The sequence below is a fragment of the Hesperophylax consimilis genome, chromosome 16 (genome assembly GCF_061612785.1).
Source record: "Hesperophylax consimilis isolate HC1 chromosome 16, BYU_Hcon_1.0, whole genome shotgun sequence".
In the NCBI taxonomy this organism is placed as follows: Eukaryota; Metazoa; Arthropoda; class Insecta; order Trichoptera; family Limnephilidae; genus Hesperophylax; species Hesperophylax consimilis.
Window position 1 is genome coordinate 35547681 of NC_142851.1, and position 22985 is coordinate 35570665.

The following is a 22985-nucleotide window of genomic DNA, read 5'->3' on the forward strand; positions in this document are numbered from 1 at the left end:
CAAAAACTTATTGAATAATTAATGTAATCACATTTCACGTGTTCTGTAGATGAAAGGCGACGGCTTCTTTCAATAGAGGCATCTTGAAGTATTCTCCGATTAACTTGAAAGTTCTCAAGTTGGTAATAATGTCTTTCTTGGATAACATCAGCTTGAAGTCCCCGGCGCAGGTACACACCGTGGCCAGGTTGTCTCTCTTCACCTGCCGGAGAGAGAACACATGTAGTTGGATATATTCCTAGCAATGGCCAACTTTAATAGTAATTAAAATGTCTCAATGTTGTATTATGTCTTTATGCTCCACGAGAACGCCTGAACATAGGTTTCCAAGTGGTGGATTAAAAGTGGATTGTGATTTAAAAATACATAAAATTGTTGTGTTTGCAATAAACATTTTGTTTTATCAGACTATGTGATTCCTCTGTAATCTATTATAATCGTAAGTACAGTCTAATTTGAAGAAAAAGCTTTTCTAAATATAAATGAGCACCATTTCAAAACTTTGTTAACCTCACTTTTCAACATTTTAGTGGGGAAAATTATTATTATTTCTGTCGCAAGCCACCTTCTAGAAAACTTATTCTGTTAAAAAAATGGGTACCTAGATATATACTTTCATAGGAAAACAATCTGAAATATGTTGCAATTATATAAACCAACCAAGTCTTCCCTTTTGGCAATTACTTTTGCATTTATCCAATTGATATTTTAGTAACTCCAGCCATATTATTTATCAACAATTTAAATAAATCTTTTAAACCGAGCAACTTAGCTGTCATATCATGCAAATGATATCCAACTACACCAACGCCATTTACTTTCAACTTTCGAGATTACCTGCCATTAAAGGTTAAAAAGCAAGACTGCGTGGTCAAATAATGCACAGAAGTAAAGATATGTATTACAGACCTGCCGACAACGCACACATATGAGATCCTGGAGGGAGTAGGACATAGCTTTCTTGTTTAGAGCTTCCAACAGCCTCCATTCCAACTCTGCATTCTCATACGCACTTCCGCAGATGGGACACTGGCACACGGGACTGCAACAAATAATTCTATAATTAAGCGTCTCTATTAGCCAGACTAACTATTCCAAGTTATACTTATTTAAAAATATATATATATATATCATCCAATTAAAGTTACAACATTTCTTATTTTGACATTCTTAATATTTGGAAAGACTTTTTCAAAAAAAGTTTAAGATTAAGAACAATTAAATTATATCCACGAAATTTCATTAACCCCTTTAAGTGGCTGGCTACATTTGCAGTCCAATGAAATGATGACTACGTTGAGGTGCACTGCAGTGTGCAGTGTGCAGTGTGTAAAACTAACTTTTAAATGTTTTGGATTATTGTCAATGAAAATTAAACTAAAAAAGTTGACACTGTAGAAGTGTCTCTATTAATCTCTATTTCATCCGTCTCATGGGGTTAAATAGCACCATTCCTATCGTCATGCTATGGTGCGCTAGAACATCTATTCTGCCATGTGGTATCTTGAAGTGGCAATGACTACGGCTGAAGTTTTCAGGCATGTCATAGCAATCCAAGAGGAATGGGCTAGCAATAAAGTTATGAATTATATTAAAACTAAGTATTGCAATTTTTTGTTTTTCTTTTATATATTCATTAATGATATAATTAATTTATATGTCTCACGTAGTAATAATTATTACTTGTTTATAAACTGTTTTATTGTAAATTTAATAATATTATTAAATATATAAAAGAATTCTTTTTTTTAATGGAGTTCTACAAAACTTAAACTTGATAACAATAAATAAGTATGTATTGCAAGATTTGCTTGTCCGGTTTCTAGGCTACCACTCGCATACTTCTTACAACATCATTGAACATGGCTACCATTGTAACTAGGTCATTTAACTGTTTAATTTAAATTTAAAAAAAGCCAATAATACAGATATGGAATACACACAAATAAAAAGATAACGGTCACAACTAGGAATCGAACCCAGGATCTCTTGTCTTTCCGGGACAGGGTTCTTAAACCAATCAACCATTGGGACCTATTTACTAAGCGTCATATTTGTCCATCTCATATTCCAAATTCAGAATTAATAGTATCATCTTTCAACTAATTTTTCCCATATTTTCCTAATGAAATTGGTGTGTAACCTAGATATATAGATGTATAAAAAGGTAGATGCCGAAAATATGGGAAAAATTAGTTGGAAGATGATATTGTTAATTCTGAATTTGACAAATTCTTTATCATTTTATATTTCTGTTCTGTTTCATGTTTCGTTTCCAGCAGCTTTGAGGTCAGGTTTTTATAAACCACAAAGTGCTCCGCAAAGTTTTATGCCACACCACATTATCTAGTTATGCCTTCCTAGGTGGGATCCACAGGTAAAAGCAGAATCAATGAGCATCTCAATTCTCTCCCTTCAAGAGCGGTACACTATTGGCTGGATAGAACATAGAGGAGAATCCTGCAGGAATTTAATGTGCTGGTACGGGTCAGAGAATGTAATCTTGCCCTGAAGTAGACCACACCTTGCAGATGACCTCACACAGCGTGAAGGAGGAGCAGCGGTTCCGCCACACGGCCAGCGCTGGCATCAATCAATGTTGTTAGTTTTGTGAATTTAACTCACCAATCTTTGTCCACATTGCGGTGGTTGTCTTTGCACATGTCAATGTCCCGGCAGTGATTGCACACCTTGCAGATGACCTCGCACAGAGTGAAGGAGGAGCAGGGGTCCCGCCATACGGCCAGCGCGCTAAACTCCCCCACGCCGATCAACCGTAGCAGATTGCGGCGTAGCAGATTCACCTGAGGAACACAAATAAAAAAGATTTCAATTGAGGCATAGTAGCCAGCAGTTATCAGTCAATTTTGTGCTTATTACTTATTTACTTTCCACGATTATTTTGTTTTTTTTTAATCTTTTTGTACATTGACTGATGGGTTTTTTTAATCCATATTTAAAAAATTAAATTTCTACAGAACTGTTTTCAAGTAATCGATTGAATACCTCTTCTTCCATAGTTGAATCTAGTTCAAAAACTTTGCAAATTGCATTCACAAATTCCAGGGCGGGATTTCTCTTGCCATCTTGTCCATCGTAGTACACACTCATCAAGCTGCCATCATTTCCCCACTTAAAGGAGGGCATCTTGTTGTGGATCTTCTCAGTTATTCTGTAATTAGAAGATGATGTTTTAGTTGGCCGGTCTCTCCGATAGCTTCTAAAAAGCTTTGCGGTTTCAGTGATTGCCTTACTGGAACAGTTTCTGTGACATCTCCCCGCGCAGCAGGCCGGGCAGTTGGTGGTGCTGCGTATGCGCGGCGCTGATAAACCCGGCCACGGCGGCCGCAAAGGGGTCACGCACCGCCTCCACCAGGTACTCCATCAGGTTCCAATTCATCTCGATGGATTCCTCTTCCTCATCTGCATCCATGTCTTCTTGCAGCAACTCTGGTGGTCGAGCCTCGCCCACTTCTGTGAGGCCTTTGGGCAGCTGACCCTGCAATACACAATTATTTATTACATATGTCGTTCACTGGGATGGAACTCTGAACTGAAACATACCACGAGTAATTTATACATATTAATATACCTTAATGCCGGCGTGGTTAGCGAGGTCGAGCCACAGCATGTAGTTCCAGCACTGCTTGTATGATATCTCGATGCCGTGAAACAACTCCCGGTTTCGTATACTTTGCACAACAAACTCAACATAGCCTGAAACAAACAAAGGTATTATAATATGCTTTGCAAAATATGTATATAATGCAATATACAATATATTAAATAAATGTACCGATGGCATCAGCGATAGTATGCTTTTTGGTCCACAGTATGATCTTATTGAAGTTAGCAAACACAATCTGAGATCCGAGCCTCTTGAACTCGGCGATGAGCTGCAGGAACAGCTTCTTCATGAGGTTGTGCAGAGTTCTCCGCAGCGCCGGGTCATACAGCAGACAAGTGGGGGTTCGCAGCCACCTGGAACACGCAACCAACTTTACTTAGGAAACAATATAACATGTAATCATCCCGTCCAAGTCCAAGTACAGAAGGAATACCTGTAGAAGTGTGATATTTGGAAGTCAGCAAAGACATTCTTGTAGGCGGAGATGTCTCGTAGCCAGGAGGTGACCATGGAGCGCAGGACCTTGAAGGCTGCGCTGCACTGAGAAGACTCATCGTAGCTCGTTGCCGCTCCGGGTCCTGAAGAAACAGAATGGTTATGTTATTACTATGGCCCAACTTGGAGAAGAGACAGACTACAGACTGCAGAGTGCACGATACTGACCCGAGAGAGCGATGGCATCCTGGATGAGGGCCTGCGGCTGGGCCCCGAAGCTGGTGGCCACGCTGGTGCCTTCGGCGTGCAACACTTGCGCCGCCTGCAGAAGGGCGCACACGGCCAGCGACTCGGTCTCCAGCTCCACGCACACGCCTGGGTAGGCTCCCGGGCTGCTCTGGCTGCAGGCGCCCAACTCCTCACTCTCACTCACCAGCCTACGGCAGACGGTAAAAATACAAATGGACATTTTTCACTTTGGTTCCGCACTCATTATGATATTATTTATAGCGTATTGTCTGTAAGTGCAGAATAACGTACATATTATCATCGGTTTCCCTGCCACCGAGATCCGGCCTGTCCATGTTGGAGCACCACAGCACAAAGTTGTGCTTCACAAGATTGCGAGCGAAGAACAGATCTGCTCCAAACAAGGTGGGGTCCGCCGGCATGTTTCCCAAAGGTAAGTGGAAGTATCTGAAATCAATTAAGTGCTTGACATTTAACACTTAAACATAATCCATTGCAAAAAGTGTTTCCTATGCGGAGATTAAATGCTCCATACCATTATCCAATATTCAATTACACATTGTGAATACCCGGGTCAGCACAATACCTATTCAATTGCAAAATGTTCTGGTGTTCCTTGTGCTAGAATGAATATGTGGAAATTTTAATGTTTATTATCCCAGTGCCAAAATTATTGTAATATGTAGGTGACTACAACCTGCCTAACATATCTTGGAACCACGATGACCCTGAATCATCTGGTGTTAATATGTCTACTACTAATCCTAGTGAGAGACAGATTCTGGGTATGTCCAATTACTTCAATTCTACCAATCTGACAATCTGGCCTTTGATTTCTTTTCCACTTTCGCCAAAGCAAACAATCTTGTGTGCTTGATTTAGTCTTTTGCAGTGAACCTGCTGCCGACGTTTACCATCCCCTTTGTTAATGACAAATATCCTAAAAATGTCAAACCATGTGCAAAAAACTTGTGCAGTGCAAATAAAACCAACGAAATGTGTCTTGTTAACAATTTTATACCTGGTACTCAAGTTACAGGAGATAGTTTTGAATTTAAAACTACTAGCATTTATGAAGTTAGAGACTAATAGTTATAAATGAATTAAAAATGTCTTTTTCCTGTGGTATCGATGGCAAGTATCATGGTGTATAAACAGATTGTTTATGAGTTGGCTGGTCCTATAACTCATATTGTTAATCATAGTTTTAAGAATGGCATATTTCCTTCTCACTGTAAAAATGAAAAGATTATACCTCTTTTCAAAGGTGGAGATCATGAAAATGTTAATAATTACAGACTTTGATTTCTTTCCCACGAGCTGCTTCTTAAGAAATTATTATCTTTAGGCATTAATAATACAGCAATGGGTTGGTTCAGATCTTACCTTAGTGATAGAACACAGCAAGTAGAAATAAATAAAATGTTAAGCAATAGTAAATCAATCTTATTTGGAGTCCCACAAGGTAGTGTGCTCGGGCCAATATTATTTCTGATTTATATAAACGATTTATGCAGTCTAAAAATTACAGGTAACTGCCTTAATATTTGAGGGTAAAAATTGGAGTAAAACTTTTGAAAAATGTGATACAGGTGATAAATGTGATATCTGAGTAATAATATTCTTACTTTAAATACACAAAAAAACCAAATACATCACTTTTAGCATTTTTTATAAAAGTCAGCCATACCTCTCATAAGTTGACTATTCATAATTGTGTGCAAAAGTATAACTGCAACCCATTAGAAAGTGACAGCGTCAAATACCTGGGGGTAAAAATTGATAAATTTTTGAGGTGCAATGATCATGTCGAAATGTTGGTAAATAAAATTAGGAGACTTATCTATATTTTTAAAGATCTCAGACATGTACTAGACAAGGAAAAATCAAAAACAGTTTATTTTGCTATAATTCAGTGTCTACTATCGTATATTATAGTGTGCTGGGGTTCCTGCCTGAAGACTGTAATAAAACCAAAAACTGATTCACAAAGTTATGTACAAGAAATTTTTTAGATATCCTACACAGTTACTTTATAAGGAATGTAATATCATGAATTTAAAACAACTATTTATCACACGTTGTGCAGATTTTTTAACAATATTAGTTTTGCGAAAAGAACTCGGCAAATTCGTAATACAAGAATTGGCTCTGGTCTGAACTTTATGGCAATTCACCCTAAATACTCATTTGGACAAAAACATTATTTATACATACCAGGCTCTACTTCTATGTAATAACCTTCCAGATCATATTAAGTCGTCAAATTCCTTGTGTACATTTGATGTTATATTGTATGTTATTAATATGTTAATGTTGAATGTTATATTATTTGTGCTAGCCGAGGATTTCCAACATATTCTTTCATCTTTGTCTTTTTAAATTGTGGCATAACATTTTGTACATGTATATTTTTTATCCTTTTCCTTTCATAATGTTTTTTTTTTCTCTTTCTTTCTTCTCTCCTTTTAAAAATAATAGTTTATTATATTTTTTCATGCAATTTAATATCAATGTATATCATGGTCACCCTACATGTTTACTATATTATACTGTAATGAATTGGCTGGAAATAGATTAATAGGTACCCAATTCGTAGAAACGTTAATGTAACAATATTGTTCTCGTAATATGTATAGGGTTTTCCAATAAGAGGTGTTATTTTGAATAGCCCGCTATTTCGGTAGATGTTACTTTTGAAGCTGTCATTTTTAATTTATATACATAATAAAATAAAAGAAGTGATAAGAAAGTGATAAGTGATAAGAAGTGATGTGTAGTTTGTGGCAAGTGTGTGTTTTTGTATATAAAATAAATAAAAATTTAATTTATAGACATAATAAAATAACCCCTCTTATTGGAAAACCCTATACATAATCTTTGTGCTATTTTTATTTTATTATTTTGTAAAATTATTAACCTCTACATAGGCTTGTCCTAGTGAGGTTAAAAATTCGAACGCATAAAAGGATACAATGTAAAGAAACAATAAATAAATAAATGTTACAACTTAAATAAAGCAAATTCTCCAAAGAGTACTGATAACTTAAGACTGGTCCTTTCTGGAAAACGCCCATATTAATAACAATGTAAATAAATTTAATGATATTCTAAATGATGCTATTGTAAACATTGTGCCATAATAAAAATTTTCATTTTTCAAACTGGTTTAGTCCCGAATTGATCACTTTAACATATAATAAAAAAAGTAGCTCATAAAAATGACAAGTGAACCAGATTGTCAAGAAAGGAGTAAAAATAATATATACTGACTTTAGCAAGGCCTTTGACAAGGCGTGCCACAAAATATTAATTAATAAATTGGCCAAATTTGTAGTTTAGGCTAATTTACTAAAATTGTTTGTTAGAAAGAAGTCTTAGAGTGAAAATAAATATCGCAAATTAATACGAATTTATAGCTTCAAGTGGAGAGCCGCAAGGCTCCTATCTTTTTTAAATTTTTAAAAATTATTTACTAACCAATAAATTAACATATATTTTTCTGGTATAATCCTCCTCACTAGGCTGAGCTTGTTCTGAGGTGGCAGGAGTTTAATCTAATTTTAGATAGTGAGAATTTACATAGAATCAGAGATATAAATAAAAGGATATATAAAAAAGATAAATAAAAAAGATAAATAAAAAAAGATAAATAATTAGATAGATAAATAAAAAAAACATAAGAAAAAATGAAAATACAAATAAATGAATGAGAACAAAAGAGAAAAATACAGGCGTGTGGAGTGTGTTATAATTTATAGTATTGTAGATGTTATCTGTCCGCAGTATACAATGCCTTTGTTGACTATCCATGTGTGGATTTTGTGTCTTATATTTACACTTGTTGCCAGGTCTTTAATATCTTTTTCCATTAAATTGAAAATTTTTGGGGCCAGATTATGAAAATGTCTTTGTCCATAGGTGGTATTTATCTTCGGGGTCATGTGTTGATATCTGTTTCTTGTTTCGTAATTGTGTTGTATAGTATGATGGTTAAGTTTGTCTTTTTGGTAATATAAAGTTATAATTTTTATGTATAGTTGCTGTATGTTCAGTACGGTGAAGTCTTTAAATAACTGTATTGTCGAGAATCTGTAAGGTTTTTTTGTGATAACTTTAATTAAGACTAGGTCCCATTTTATAATGTTAATATTAATAAACGCTATTGTCCACGTGTTTACTGACGTAAACATGCTACTGTTTGCCGATGACGTAAAACTATATAAAAAGATCACATTCATGATTGCATTACATTAAAAAATAACTCGAGATATCAATAAACTAGCATTGTGAACATTAATAAATGTCAGTTCATTCATTTTGTTTAAGAAGAAATAATCCTATATTTTTTCAATACGCATTAAATGAAAAAAAATTAAATTGCGTTAGTGAAATTATTGACCTAGGTATTATATTTGATCGCAAACTAACTTTTGTATATCAAATTAATAATATTATAAACAAGGCCCTTAAGCCTCTTGGCTTTGTTTTGAGAGCTGCAAAAGACTTCAATAATTTAGGCACAGTTATCATATTATGTATATAAAACCCTTGTCAGATGCCATCTAGAGTATAACTCTACGTTATGGTCTCCCTTTTTTAATATTCATTCAGACAATATTGAAAATATCCAACATAAGTTCGTCAGGTATATAAACTATAAATTGCATATTCCTGTACAAAATATTGATTACAATTACCTCATGGATAAAATGTGTCTATGGAAATTTTCAGAAAGAAGAATAAGAACAGATTTAATAATATTACATAAAATACTGCATTAGATAATTGACTCTCCTGAATTGCTTCTGTGATCGCAATAGGCAAATCAAGAGTGAACTGTAAAATATTAATTGTGAACTTTGAAGTTGACACAACTATGGTTGGAGATGGTGAACATGGAGTAAGGAAGGTGGTTGGTTTCACTCACAGGAGATATGATTTGTTTCAAGCACAAGCTTCCATAACATCCAGGTTGGATACGAAACACACTGGGGGAACCGAATATGTTCACTGCACAGGCCTTCTACCCTGAGTTGATTTTATTAACAGCACTGATCACAAATAGATGTTCATCAAACAGACTCCATCAATCAACTGCTTTGGCAGTCACTTTTACTGTTGTAAAATATCACACAAACACGTGGGTAAAGTCAGATAATGATAGGTAAAAATGGGATGGGAAAATGCAAGGACAATGTTAAAGGAAGATTAATAGTTCCGTCAACAGCTTCAATAATGTTGCCAAGAAATGTTGCCGAAATGTATTATCCTTTTATTTGGACACTGGCTTATCAAAATTCCCCGATTCTGAAACTTCACCGTCTCGGAAATAAATATATCTGGGAGATATATTTTATCTAAAACTAGTCAATATAAATGTTGTTTATTCAATCACTTTTATTTTTCTATATACAAATAGATCTATGGAGGTGGATGTATTGTTTTATTTAATAAATAAATTAAGTATTTACATTAATACAAATAGCTTGTAAATTATTGTGTAAAAGCCCACTAGGCGTGTAATAAATAAGTAAATATATTGGAAAATACTCATTCATATTGCACATTCTCCTTTTGGTCAAATTTTCCCCCCTACATGTTATTACAGACGATGTATGAATGTGAATGAGGCAAGGAGTGTGTGCCAAGACCGAGTTGTTTGGCGGTCCGTCCTCTCTGCCTACCCCTGCGGGGAAACGGCGTGATGGTTAGTTAGTTAGTTAGTTAGTTACCAGGATGGCAGATCATACAAAAGTAACAGCATTCTACCTGCACTGCTCGGTGGAGAGCTCGATGAAGGCGTCGACGTTGAGGTAGTGGCGCACCATGGACCGCGCACCGAGCCGCTGCCAGTCCAGTGCGCCGTACAGTGTCTCCACGTCGCGCACGTGGATGGGAACCAGCGGGAACTCGCACAGTCCTGAAACAAACCACCGTGACAACTATTAAAGTCATTCTAAATATATGCCTCACGGACGATAAACACGGCAGTGCTTCAGCTACACCTGATAATAGGTAATGGTAATGAGGGTAGCATGACTCACCCGGCATGAGGCTCTGCAAAGCGGGGAGCGGCAGGGCCGACTGCACGGCGCACAGCGTGGGCCCCTTGTTCTCGTCGCGGTAGTCCTGCAGCGCGCGCTGGATCAGCCGGTACACAACCTTCAACTCCATCTCGCAATGCACCTCGAATGTCATATCGGCGGGTGGCAGTTGGCTTTCATCAGTGCCGCTGGTAATTCTGAAATAATCATTAACTTACTGTGATGTATGCATGTAAAGGGGGCTATATATAGGCTACTGTGGATTCTAGGAAGGTAGTATATGTGTAGTCACTTGGCCTGGCGCTCAGCCTTGTAAAGGGTTTTCATATTGGGCATCTGGTTGGAGCGTACGGAGTCGAGGACGAAGATATGTGCGCGCCGCGTGGGCCCGAGGCAGAGCGCCCACATGGCGCGGGATGAAGCACCACAGTGGTGCTGGTATAGGAACACGTGTCGTAGGGGGGCCACCGAATTCTGCAAAGGTACAGTTAAACAGATTATAGTAAGTTATGAAAAGGTAATTAGGAACATATTCCAGGTATTATTGATTAAAGAAAACTTACAGTCTTCGGCAGATAGGGCTGATACGCAACACTCTTGAACTGAAGCTGATTCAGAGTGAAATTCTCCATATTGGTAAACCCGTTGGAAATCAACCTGCAAAGATGGATGCAAACAAAAGGTTTAATTGGTTAATGAATTAACTTATATTAAATATTTATACAATGTAATTAGATTACTTACTTTCTTGCCTCACTTTTATCCACCGTGCAAATACATCCCAGATGTACCAGGGCTCGGAAGTCCAAACTGACCTGGGTCTCGTAGATGCCTTCGATCTCCGGAGCAGACAGTTCCGCCATCAACTCCCTGTAACACAATACATATAGAACAAGACGGTTATAAGTCACAAGGCTCCTGCGAGACAGTTGGGGTAGTATGATAGTACTCACTCTTGGTGCTGGCGGAAGAGCTCCTCGGCCACGGTGTACTGGTAGAGGTGGTGCACGGGGCGGGCGCGCGGCAGCACGCGGTTGCATCGACGCCAGAGGTCCCCACTGTCCTGGGGGCGGGAGGTGCGCTGGTTGACGTAGAACACGCGCGGGACTCGCAGCTTCACCTGGTGCAGCTCGGCGCCCACCAACGCCCACAACTTGAACAGTCCTGGCTCACTCGTTTCGTACAGCTGAGTATCATAAAAATACACATTACTTGAAATGTCTCTGGGAGGTATGGCGGTGAGATATGGTAAACAAAGAGATGATATACCTGTATAATCTGCCAGGGAGTGTCCAGCAGAGTGCGCTGGGCCCTCTTCAGGAAGCCCCCGAGCGTGGCCGCCGGGCCCACGGCTCGCACCGGCGCCAGGCACTCCTCAGACTCGTCCGACCTGCTGATGCAGATACCCTTCTTACCTGCAATACATTCATTACATACACTACTTCTAAACCGTGCCACATATTTGGAAGAGAGGTTAACCCATTTAATTGTGACAAGATTAAGAAAAGGGACACATTTTGAACAGTATCCTTGAAGGATTAAAGGGGCATGTAAATGCCATTCATTACCCAAAAGAAGAAACATAAAATATGTATTTTATGTTTCTTCTTTTGTTTTTAAAATATGTAGTTTATGATACAAGTGCATTGTAAATGGACAAATAGTGTCAAAAGTCAAAACACCCAGGTACCTGAAATGAACCTTTTACTCAACAGTCATAAAATGTAAGACTTTGCTAAAGCATATTATGTGAGACTTTGAAAGGAGGTAAACCAACTCTATTTCAAAAACGCAAGGGCTGAATGAATCACAATAATAAAAATGACTACAATATGGTAGGTACTTAGATAATTAGATCTAAAGCAATACAAAAAGACAAACTGAATAATGCTATACAAATAACTACTACATAATAATTTACAAGAGACGTCACGGGTCGTATACACAATGATCTACCTACATAGTGTATTTTAACAATTGAGATTTTTTCAAACAAAGATGCCATATGTTATATGTCATCATTTAGGTATTCAATTGTTCATATAGGAGTTGTTATTTTACTGCTGTTTTTTTTACTGGATTTTACTAGTATGTATTAGACATTATTAGTAATAAATAAATTAAAATATGAAAAATTTTAAGTCGCGTAATTAAGCATGCAAATTGCATTTAAGTCCTATCCCTTAATGCGCGAAATAGAGATATTGGACAGATATATTTATTGTAAGACAGGAAATTGGTTTTTTTCGTTTCCCATATTTACCCACCCTTACTATGTTGCTGTAGCCAGAAACAATAAAAATATTTAATTAATTTTAATTGTGGATTCTTGTGGATATGTGTATATTACGTAATACTAATAAACTATTTGCACAATACTAGGATAAATTTAATTTAAAAAAATGCAAAATTTGGATCCTACAAAAAGTTTTAAAGTTTAAAGTTTGTTATGAAGCGATTTTAAAGTAGTTAGGTACTATTTCAATGTATTAGTCGTATATGTTGGCGGTACTGGTTAATTTTTTTGGGCGCGAGCGTGGTTTTGGTTTTCCGTTTCCTCACTCTGGTTTTGACAGCGGATTTGTGCAGCCCGCTGTTAAAACAACAGTCACAGAATTTAAAATTGCAAATGTGCTAATGTAATAAGAAGTTCGGAATTGACGACATTCGGGCGAAGAAAATGTCAAGTTGTTAATTAAAAAGTATATCTGTATTCATCCGCGTAATAAGCGAGATTTTTGGACTGGGATTTAAAACACGAGGACAGTGCCGGCCCGGCTCGTATGTTTAATATAATGTTCCGGATTAATCAAAAGAATCGTTCTACTTAGTAGGCGTTACGCCCGCGAGTTTAGATAACTGCAGCAAGGGATTTCCCGTCGGGAATATATTTAAAACGGATGCGCCGCAAACACGATACGGGGCTCACAATCATAACGGCTGGAAGTCTGGATGATCATCACGCACACAGAAGGTCTAAGGGTCCCTTCCCACCAGCTGGTCGTCACGGAGGACGCATTATCTTGATGCCGCGGAGGACAAGGCGTCAAAATCACCACGAGGAGGCGAGATGGGCCTCTTCCACTGCAGATTTACCGCCGTGGATGATTCATAGTTAGTTTAGAGTAGGGAAAGTGTACTAATGGTCCCGGGGTGAGTCCTACCTTATTAATTTGTATAAATATTTATCAGCACAATAGAATATTAAAAATTATCTACCTACCTCTGGTTTTTATTTGTAGAGAAACCCTGATCGAAACCTTTACAGAAATGTCATGTTAATCAATTGCCCATGCTCTGAGACTGGGTATTCGTGCTCTCCGCATTTTAACATACTCTGATTTAGTCAGAGTTTGGCGTCCAAGACTCCCCTGGACGGGAGTCAAAGTTGATTTGCGGGGTCCACAACCTGTCACAAAGTGACGTATTATTTAGCTAACAAGTTACTTAAGTTTTTTTGGTCCGGTCCCTTGGAAAGATTATTGTGAGATGGTCGTGTGACTGACCTTTCTTCCTTCTGGAGCCGACTCCTCTCTGGGCCGCTTGCCAGGCCCACTTCTTCTTCTGGAAGACAATCCAGGCGATTCGTTCTTTCTGTTATTAAAACAACAACAAATTAATATTAAAAGGTTTTTTTGAATATTTAAAAAAGCATTGCACAAAATGGATACTAAAAAGGTACTGAAACGATTTTTAACAAAATTATTACAGTGGTTTTAAAATGGCATCATAAAAAGTGCTGTGGGAGCGTTATCCAGTGGCAGTTCTTCACAGGGAGCAGTGGGGACAGAACCCGCCAGATATTCCCAAATCATGCTGAAGAAAAAAAACAGGTGATGCTTTGTCTACACTAAAGTAAATGAATTCTACAAATATAAAAGCAATTAAAATTTGAAGAAATATAATATTAACATTTATTCGGGATTATTTTCAAGTGACAGGCACGCACCACGTTTTGAAGCTTACTAACTAGAACTAGCGACCAGCCGACCTGCGCGCGAATGGTCCTTTCATGTATTTCTCAGTGTGCAGAAACCAGAGCGCAGGCAAGGATAATCAGAGATGTTCCTTAAGGCGTTTCGTTACATTCTTTGTGTTTCTAGATCGTAAGCAATTCTCGGACAGTTCATTAAATCCCGAAATTAATTAAATGCCGAAAATAATACTGAACCATTTGTTTAGTTCAAGAAAGTTACATGGTTTAGTTAGTTTTAATTTATTTTGTGTTTACACATTGCATTAGGCGCATGACTTGTCCATGAATAATGAACCACAAGCGAATGCTTCTCTGGAAGATTAGTTTTAAATATTGTCATTGTAAATTGTAAACCTTATTACTTACATGTACTTTTTCATTTAATAAATAAAAAAAATAAAAAATATTTATGTTTGAAAAATTTTTACATTATATTCTCCGGGTAGTGAGATTTCAGTTCACAGTTCACACACATGTAAAAAATGTCGGTCCCCACCATCGAAAAAGTGCTCAAGCTGTAAGTTATTACGTACCTTAGTGTTTCCAAAAGGTGGTGGTGGCCCTAGGGCATCTCTCCAAGAGGAATGCCTGCTGATCTCCTCTTGCGCACTTGTCTCTCTCTTCCTCTTCATTATGGTCACCATTGGCTTTATCATTCCGGTCGTCAGCTTCTTGGCTGTACCAATGTCCTCAATATCCCCCGTCTAAAATGAACAATTGGTTAATTTGTATTGTCTTTACAAGAATTTGCATTGTGAGAAACGTTACTAATTGACATGTTTTGACATAGAGGAAATTTAATAAAAACATACCGAGTCATTGTCGGGCATTTGAGAACTGGAAGGCTGCGGGAAGGATGCCAGAGCATTAGTGATAAACATTTCGTTAATCTTCCTCTGCTTGAACACGTCATTCTTCTCCAGCATCTTCCTGTGCAGCCAGTCGGGGTGCTTCACCCTCTCCACCGGGTTGGGGAGCTAAGCAAACAAACAAACACATTATTGGGAAATAATTACAAATAAAGGCAACAGTTAAATGGAAGCGAGACGTACCCCCTGCATGGCGGCCGGTATGGTGATGATCTTCTGTATGGTTCCGCTCAACCGCTCGATGTAGTAGCCCCAGTCCAGCACGTCCCGGATGTCGATGTCGTCGGATATGGAGTTGTCCTTCATCCAGCGCCGCAGGTGGTGTCTCTTCACGCTGGCGCCGGTCTGGAAGATGGCCAGAGGGATAGCCCTCTCGGTGACGGGAGCGCCGTCAGGTTTCCGCGAGATGATGAACTTGCAGGCCAGGCCGGCGTCCTTCACCATCTGATCTCCCAGAAACTCTGCCAACCGTTTGGCAGTAGAAATCGATGTAGACTTTTGACCGCCGTACTCTTCCAACTTCTTGGACATGGAGCGATTTTCAGAAATCAATTCGAACAACTCCGAGTCGGGCATGTTGGTACCCTTGCTGTACAGCACGTCCAGCCAGTAGTCTGCGATTTTGGCCACGGCTGCGTAGCAAGTCTCCAGAGAATCTCCCTTGAGGAAAGCGTCAAACACGGACGATTGGAATATCTTGATGAGCTGAAGTTCACCTCTGCGTTTCACTTCAAAGCCCTTCAGCTCCGCCAGAGTCCCGTCGAAGTTGAATACGGCGTATCGCTTCTTAAGCCTTTTGCCCTCTTCCTTAGAAGCGGGTAGAACCATTCCCAAATAAGGCCCGTCAACTTCGAAGAAAATAGAATTTTCAGCTCTTTGAGAATATGTCATGGTGACCGGGTCGTCGAGCTCGTGATATTGATCATTAGTAAAGGAGTCCTACAACAAATACACAATTCAATAAAGTCTTAACAATATGCATAAACCACCCTTTTCAGTATTCGCAAATAAAATGTGAATTACCTTGACCATGGAATTCAAGACAGCATTAGGGTAAGAGATGATGATCTTCTTCTTCTTGGCGTGGGTGGTGGTGACGGCGAATGTCTCGGGGAAGGAGGCGGGGAGCACACACCAGATGCCGTCTGTGTCCAGCTCCAGCGGCCGTCCCACCTGCTCGATGATCTCCCGCGCCTTCATGATGATGTGTGCCCCCGTGTAGCACACGATGCCCGCCATCTCCATGCTGTGCCAGCGCGCCCTACAACAGGGATACATCCTCGTCATTACGTCATTATCACACGGAGGGAAGGATATGTTTAGTAAAAGACAAACTCACCCTCTCCTCATGACGTATCCGTAGAAAGAGTTGAGGATACACTTGTGCGCCAGCTGCAGGGAGTCGTATAGCACCTCGCAGCTCTTGGCCAGCTTAATCTCGCCTGCATCTCCCGTAGCCAGCGCTTCCCCCACTTTCTGCTTGGCCTGCTTGTTCAGTGCCTTGTACTCGTAGCGTCGGTCCCTGTACATCGACATCTTCATATTAATAATAAGCTCAGGAATCGTTGATTAAAGTCTATCGGGTACGCCCTGTGTGTAATGTGTAAATACCTGAATGCTCTGACAGTGTCCACATAGAAAGAGTTTTCCTTTTGACAAATGGTAGTAGTTTTGACTTCTTCTCTGGTGATCTTAGTTTTCCTGTAAGCGATCCGGCAATAATCAGCTAAGCGTTTCTTTTCATAAGCGGCCTGAAATATAAATTAATATGTATTTTGTAAATTATATAGTTTGCCCTTATGTAGAACGTAGGGTAGAACAAGGAAGAAGGAAGAAGTGAGACCTGGTCCTCTTTGGGCAGGGCGTGGAATGCGCGTGGAGGCCCCCCAGGGAACAGGGCTGGGAACTTCTCCGTCTCCAACTGCTGCTGGATCCTTTGGTACTCGCTGCGACTGGCAGGAGCTGCAAGTCAGACCACTCAACTGTACATACTGTAACGGTACATAGAGTAGATAGGGATCATGCTATGAACTGCGTAGTGTCTTACAATAGTCTCCCCTCCACACCCACTCCATGTCCCGCTGGCAGGTGGCTCCGGGGCGGTTGAGGTCACATACGGCGCACACGCTGGAGTTCACCATGGCCGATGGCTGCAACCTGTTAGTCAAGATGATGTTTGGGTACATAGCGCCCACATCCAAGTGGTATATGATTGGGTTCTCCAGCCGGTTCGGATGATCTCTGAGAGTTTGTAGTTTCTCTTTAATCTGACTGCAGATTTCTTCAAAGTTGGTCACCAACTCCAAAGGCACATTCTCTTCCACTTCGATGGCGTGTTTCATCACTTTAGGAATGGATTCCATTAATTTGTCAAACATTTCTGGCACCAGCTTGAATCTACAAGGTATGTCTGCTCGAAAAACACCTAGAAAGCATGAGAGAAATCAAGAATTTATTAAAATACTATCGGGAAATGGATATATTATGTCCCCTATCGGGCAGCAAATTTCAAGTAAACGACAATACATTTCTCGACGCCATCTAGTGAGAGAGTTAGCACTTACAATGCCTTTCTCATATAAAATAAAGTTGGTTGTTTCAGGTGAAAAAATGTAACAAGCAGTAATTGTTCAATGAAACACTAGTATATATTGAATTATTTCGCGGATAAGAGATAAGCCGCCATAGCTCAGTGGTCAGAGCTGTCGACCGGAAATCGAAAGGACACGGGTTCAAGTCCCGTTGGCGTCATGTATCTTTTATCAGGAGATTTTTTAATGTGGATGAGTGTTTCAGGCTAATAATTATTGCTTATAAAATAATTAAACGACTAACATTGAAAATAAATTTATAATACTAGAATAACTAGCAGTTAAAATGGATTTGTTCCCTGCGGGCGGCGATTTGTTGTGCAATTTAGTAAAGTTCCTTGATCCAGCATGTGGCCGTCAGGGGTGAGCTTGTCGAGCTCCTCAGGCTGCTTGTTAGATATGTGTAAACATTAGTAGTGATATACCTGACTCCAGCGCCTCCACGTGTCCGCCCACATAGGTCTCGTGCTCCAGCAGGTGGCCGTCAGGGGTGAGCTTGTCGAGCTCCTCAGGCTGCTTGTTAGATATGTGCATACATTAGTAGTGATATACCTGACTCCAGCGCCTCCACGTGTCCGCCCACATAGGTCTCGTGCTCCAGCAGGTGGCCGTCGGGGGTGAGCTTGTTGAGCTCCTCTAGCTGCTTGTTAGATATGTGTATACATTAGTAGTGATATACCTGACTCCAGCGCCTCCACGTGTCCGCCCACATAGGTCTCGTGCTCCAGCAGGTGGCCGTCGGGGGTGAGCTTGTTGAGCTCCTCTAGCTGCTTGTTAGATATGTGTATACATTAGTAGTGATATACCTGACTCCAGCGCCTCCACGTGTCCGCCCACATAGGTCTCGTGCTCCAGCAGGTGGCCGTCGGGGGTGAGCTTGTTGAGCTCCTCTAGCTGCTTGTTAGATATGTGTATACATTAGTAGTGATATACCTGACTCCAGCGCCTCCATGTGTCCGCCCACATAGGTCTCGTGCTCCAGCAGGTGGCCGTCGGGGGTGAGCTTGTTGAGCTCCTCTAGCTGCTTGTTAGATATGTGTATACATTAGTAGTGATATACCTGACTCCAGCGCCTCCACGTGTCCGCCCACATAGGTCTCGTGCTCCAGCAGGTGGCCGTCGGAGGTGAGCTTGTTGAGCTCCTCTAGCTGCTTGTTAGATATGTGTATACATTAGTAGTGATATACCTGACTCCAGCGCCTCCACGTGTCCGCCCACATAGGTCTCGTGCTCCAGCAGGTGGCCGTCAGGGGTGAGCTTGTTGAGCTCCTCTAGCTGCTTGTTAGGAAACACAATGTTGGCGTGGAAGGCTTCCACCATCAGCAGCGACTCGCACAGAGTTCCCGAACCTTTCCTCAACACCTACAACAGAAGATCTTTAAAGTCATGCCACAACATATGTAAATGCTTTTTATGGAATGTGTATCTCAAGCTCTTATGGTAAACAGTCTGCATAACTGTAAATAGAATTGTGCTTACCTCATCAGGTTCTTGGGGAATAATAGTGCAGAGAGCGAAGATGAATGGGTGCACATACTTCATGTACAGGTAGTAGGTGGCCACTGCATCAGACACGGAGTAGTTGGATAACACCTGCACAAGAGAAAGGGAGTTAAAATCACAAGTTAAATATGTAAACAAGATTTATTATACAATTATACCTGCGGTTGCTCGACGGCCATGCGACACATCTCCTCGGGGTCCAGTTCCACGGGATCGTAGCGCAGCTTGGCTTTAGCCACCGCCTTCAGGCCTTGTGACCCCACGGGCAGGTACGAATCTCTCTTCACCCAGCTGAAACACAGTCGGGCCAGTCATCAGTCATCATCAGCACACACACATACACACACACACACACACACACTGTGGAGCCAATAGAGTTACCAGAAACAATCCATGTGCATCGCCGGCCGGCAGAGGTAAGATCCTTCTCGGGAATTTTGCTTCGAAAACCCTATTTCCTTTTTCATATTCAGTCCGTGGATTTCAGCGCGAGCCTCCACAAAGGGCCAATCGAAGAAGTCACCTAGAAAATAAATACGTATTGTAAAAATAGATGTGATGGGGCTGACAGATTACGGTATAAGCATCATGGCTTGGCCTATTTCAGCATACCGCTCGCCATATAATCAGATCTCACAGAAGACATTGACGATCCTGCTGCAGGTGTTTCCAGTTTATAAACCGACGATGCTCACTGGGCCTTTTCAAAAAGGAAAATCTACTTAAATAATATGGATCTACTTCTGTTATTCATTATTATTATAATTAACGTAATTTTGAGTTTCAGTTAATTTTTAATAAATGTTTTGAAATTGAAATCAATAATTATTCTCATTTTCTTCAACTATATTACTTGATAAATAGAGTCCATTTCAGAATTTTTGATTTGAATGGAGAGGAAGGGAGGGGGTTTATGGTCCTGAAACATTCAGACAAGGCTTCGATAAAGTAATACAAGGAACAGGCTGCAACTGGAGTGGTTCATCTGTAGGTACCCTCAAACCTCTTCAGCATCCGTTGGAATATGGGAGGGGGCATTTCCTGAAGAAAAAAGGCCTACAGGGTCGAAATTCCCAAAAAAAAAACAAAGTATTGCAGTTAGAAAAAATTCATACATTTTGAAAAGCAGTATTTTGAAAAACGATTGGGTCTACAGAGACGGTTCTGTACTCAAATTGTAGAAAATTTATTCTTCTTTAAAAACGTAAGATATAAATTATTATAAGCAATAATTAGTCGCTTGAAATATCAATACAAATTGAAAATATCCCATACGAAACTTCGACGGAAATTTTCCGTCGGCGGCATTTATTTTTTTTACTAATTATTGCTCATGATAATTTGTTATCCTTTGTGCTATGCATAAAACCTTGTCGTATAAACATTAGTTTATCATTAAAAAAATAATAATGTAAGATATATTTATAATCTTAGTTGTAGTCATTCAGTGTTAAAATCCCCAAAAACTGAAGATAGAAAATTAGTGGTTTTTTTTGATTTTTGACAATGTTGCGTTCGGTGCTCGAGGTCGGAAACTTGGATTCTTTATTGGGCCAACATCATAAACAACTCGGCAAAAATCAGAACTCCAGATCCTGATGTACATGGTTACTGGACTATATGTAGCTCTTTATTAAAATTTTGAACTAATTTTTATGCTTTATGAATTTTTGGTGCAATGTTTTCAATAAAGTATTTTTATTGGAAGGCTTGTTGTGTTTTCTGGGTTCCACAGAATTACATTTGTTTTTGTACAAAATATAATATACGTTTAACTTAATAAAATAAAATTCCACAAGCTCACCGTTATATGTTACAAATATGTGAGGTTTCACATCTAGAATATGGTCAAAGAACTTTTGCAGTAAAGCCATCTCATTGGGCTCGTTGAAGATTATAAACAATCTGAAAACAATAACAGTACACAATTTATAGAGATACTCTCATTGTTGATGAAGATAATTCATATAACAATGTTAGGTGAAAGTAATACTTCTTTTTTACTCACCCTTCAAACTCTGGCTTGGGCGTATATTCAAAGTCTTGTACATCGGTGGATATGATTTCCCTGTTGGTAATCAGGTACCCCTGACCGTCCACCATGTACGAGATCATCATGATCTGGTCAGTCTGGGAGTCGGGGAACTTAAGCGGCAACTTGGTGGTCTCAATGTCGAAGGCCAGCACGATGGGGTCCGGCCTCTCCAGCAGGTCTTCCCGCTTGGTGATAAGCGGCATCTCCGTGCTCCCGCCTCGCGGCTTCACTGTGTACCACGTGCCGCAGCACACCTTCAGGTCGATAGCCACCCTCACGTGGTAGGGCACGTCGTGTTCTCTGAAACAGTAACAGAATACATCAGGTGGTACCAAAGGTATTGCACGCAACTTGTAGCATTCAAGGGACAGGACTGACCTGATGTCCAAGATGTTCTCCATGTGATCCGTGGTCTTCTTGGCATGTTCCAGAGCCGCAGCACTGGTCAGTGCATTGGTCAACATTTCAGCATAGATGGTGTCTGTCTTTTCTCTAACTTTGTTTTTGTTAACAGCGGTGAGAATTTCTTTTCGAACCTTGGTCATGTCGTTGGTGGACACAAAGGTGAGTTTGATATAAGTTTGCTTTAGCCCGGACAGATGATTGGCCTAAAACGCAAACACAATATGTGTTAGAGATTCCCATGGATAAGTAAGAATGGGTACGGCACCAGAAGTAAAGCTTACCAAGTCCAAGTCTTCCTTCTCAACTGTTTCTATTTTGGCAATAACTCCGGCAAACTTCTTAGTGAGGAACATGATGACTTCTTGTTCGCATTGCTTCCTGGCGTTGATGAGGAAGTATGGCTGGAAGGCCAGGGATACCTTGAAGCGGGACCCATCCATTTCGATGAAGAAGTAATCAATGGCTGCAATCAGCCTTCTGTCTTCATCGAGGATCTCCGTCTATATCAATAAGTAAACAATAATTCAATTGCAATTCGAGTCATCAACCAATACGTCATTATATTTAACTTAACTCTTCACAATGATTTACCGTGTGCATGTTGAGCAGAAAGCCAGTCCTTTCGCGATGGTCTCGTAATCTCTCGAAGCCATATTTGGCATCTATTTTATCGTTTTCAATTGATATTCTTATTCTTGATTCCGAAGTATCCTCCCTGTAAATTTAATTCCCTTTTTATAAGTTATTATCGTTAAGTTGGATAAGTAAAGTGACATTTCTAATTGTAAATATACTCACCGATACGCAGAAGAAAATCCATCACCTTTGGACGATTCACCTTTATCGGAACGATATTTCCCAGTATTTTGTTTCCAAACCATTATTATGCAAACAAATTCACGCTAATAATTGCAGACCTGAGTTTTCGATGAGCGAAACTTTAAATTTTGAACGATCGTTATGACTTTACACAAAAACTAACAACCAAAAAACGTCAAATGTCAAATTTAAGCGCCAATTCGAATGTCACAGATAAAAATATGTTTACATTGACTCCTCTAGAGGATTAGTGATGGGTAGGATCGAAACATTTACATGATCGAAACATCAAAAGAATCTATGATTAATATCTCGGAATTCAGCGGAAACAGTAGCTGCGGACAGAGGCTAGCATTATTTTCACTTTCATACTGGCAATGAAATGTTTATTGTTTACTCTTTACCACTCTTTACGTCCATTTTCTTTG

General features: G+C 39.6%; 1 protein-coding gene across 1 annotated transcript; it reads right to left on the bottom strand.

Moving 5' to 3' along the window:
- Positions 1 to 19: 19 nt before the first annotated feature.
- Positions 20 to 22751, bottom strand: PolE1 (DNA polymerase epsilon catalytic subunit 1). Its single transcript, XM_089641250.1, has 36 exons — positions 22537 to 22751; positions 22330 to 22453; positions 22020 to 22238; positions 21712 to 21941; positions 21307 to 21633; positions 21103 to 21203; positions 19680 to 19821; positions 19457 to 19589; positions 19275 to 19388; positions 18983 to 19157; positions 17252 to 17629; positions 17048 to 17166; positions 16816 to 16955; positions 16544 to 16726; positions 16228 to 16465; positions 15388 to 16143; positions 15148 to 15312; positions 14869 to 15039; positions 13866 to 13953; positions 11629 to 11774; positions 11313 to 11545; positions 11104 to 11229; positions 10923 to 11016; positions 10652 to 10833; positions 10360 to 10556; positions 10085 to 10235; positions 4604 to 4759; positions 4292 to 4500; positions 4062 to 4206; positions 3797 to 3981; positions 3593 to 3717; positions 3255 to 3499; positions 3007 to 3172; positions 2626 to 2804; positions 910 to 1042; positions 20 to 202 (listed from the first exon to the last, which is right to left on the bottom strand). The coding sequence occupies exons 1-36, from the start codon at positions 22617 to 22619 to the stop codon at positions 35 to 37; spliced, it is 6726 nt and encodes a 2241-aa protein (XP_089497376.1). The 5' UTR covers positions 22620 to 22751; the 3' UTR covers positions 20 to 34.
- Positions 22752 to 22985: the final 234 nt, after the last annotated feature.

Excerpts from the sequence above, each read along its gene's own strand:
- PolE1 (XM_089641250.1), bottom strand. The coding sequence starts at position 22,619 with ATGGTTTGGAAACAAAATACTGGGAAATATCGTTCCGATAAAGGTGAA. Across the intron at positions 16,144-16,227 it reads TCTTGAATTCCATGGTCAAG|GACTCCTTTACTAATGATCA; the intron begins GTAATTCACATT and ends TATTTGTTGTAG. Across the intron at positions 10,236-10,359 it reads TTTGCAGAGCCTCATGCCGG|GACTGTGCGAGTTCCCGCTG; the intron begins GTGAGTCATGCT and ends GGTTTGTTTCAG.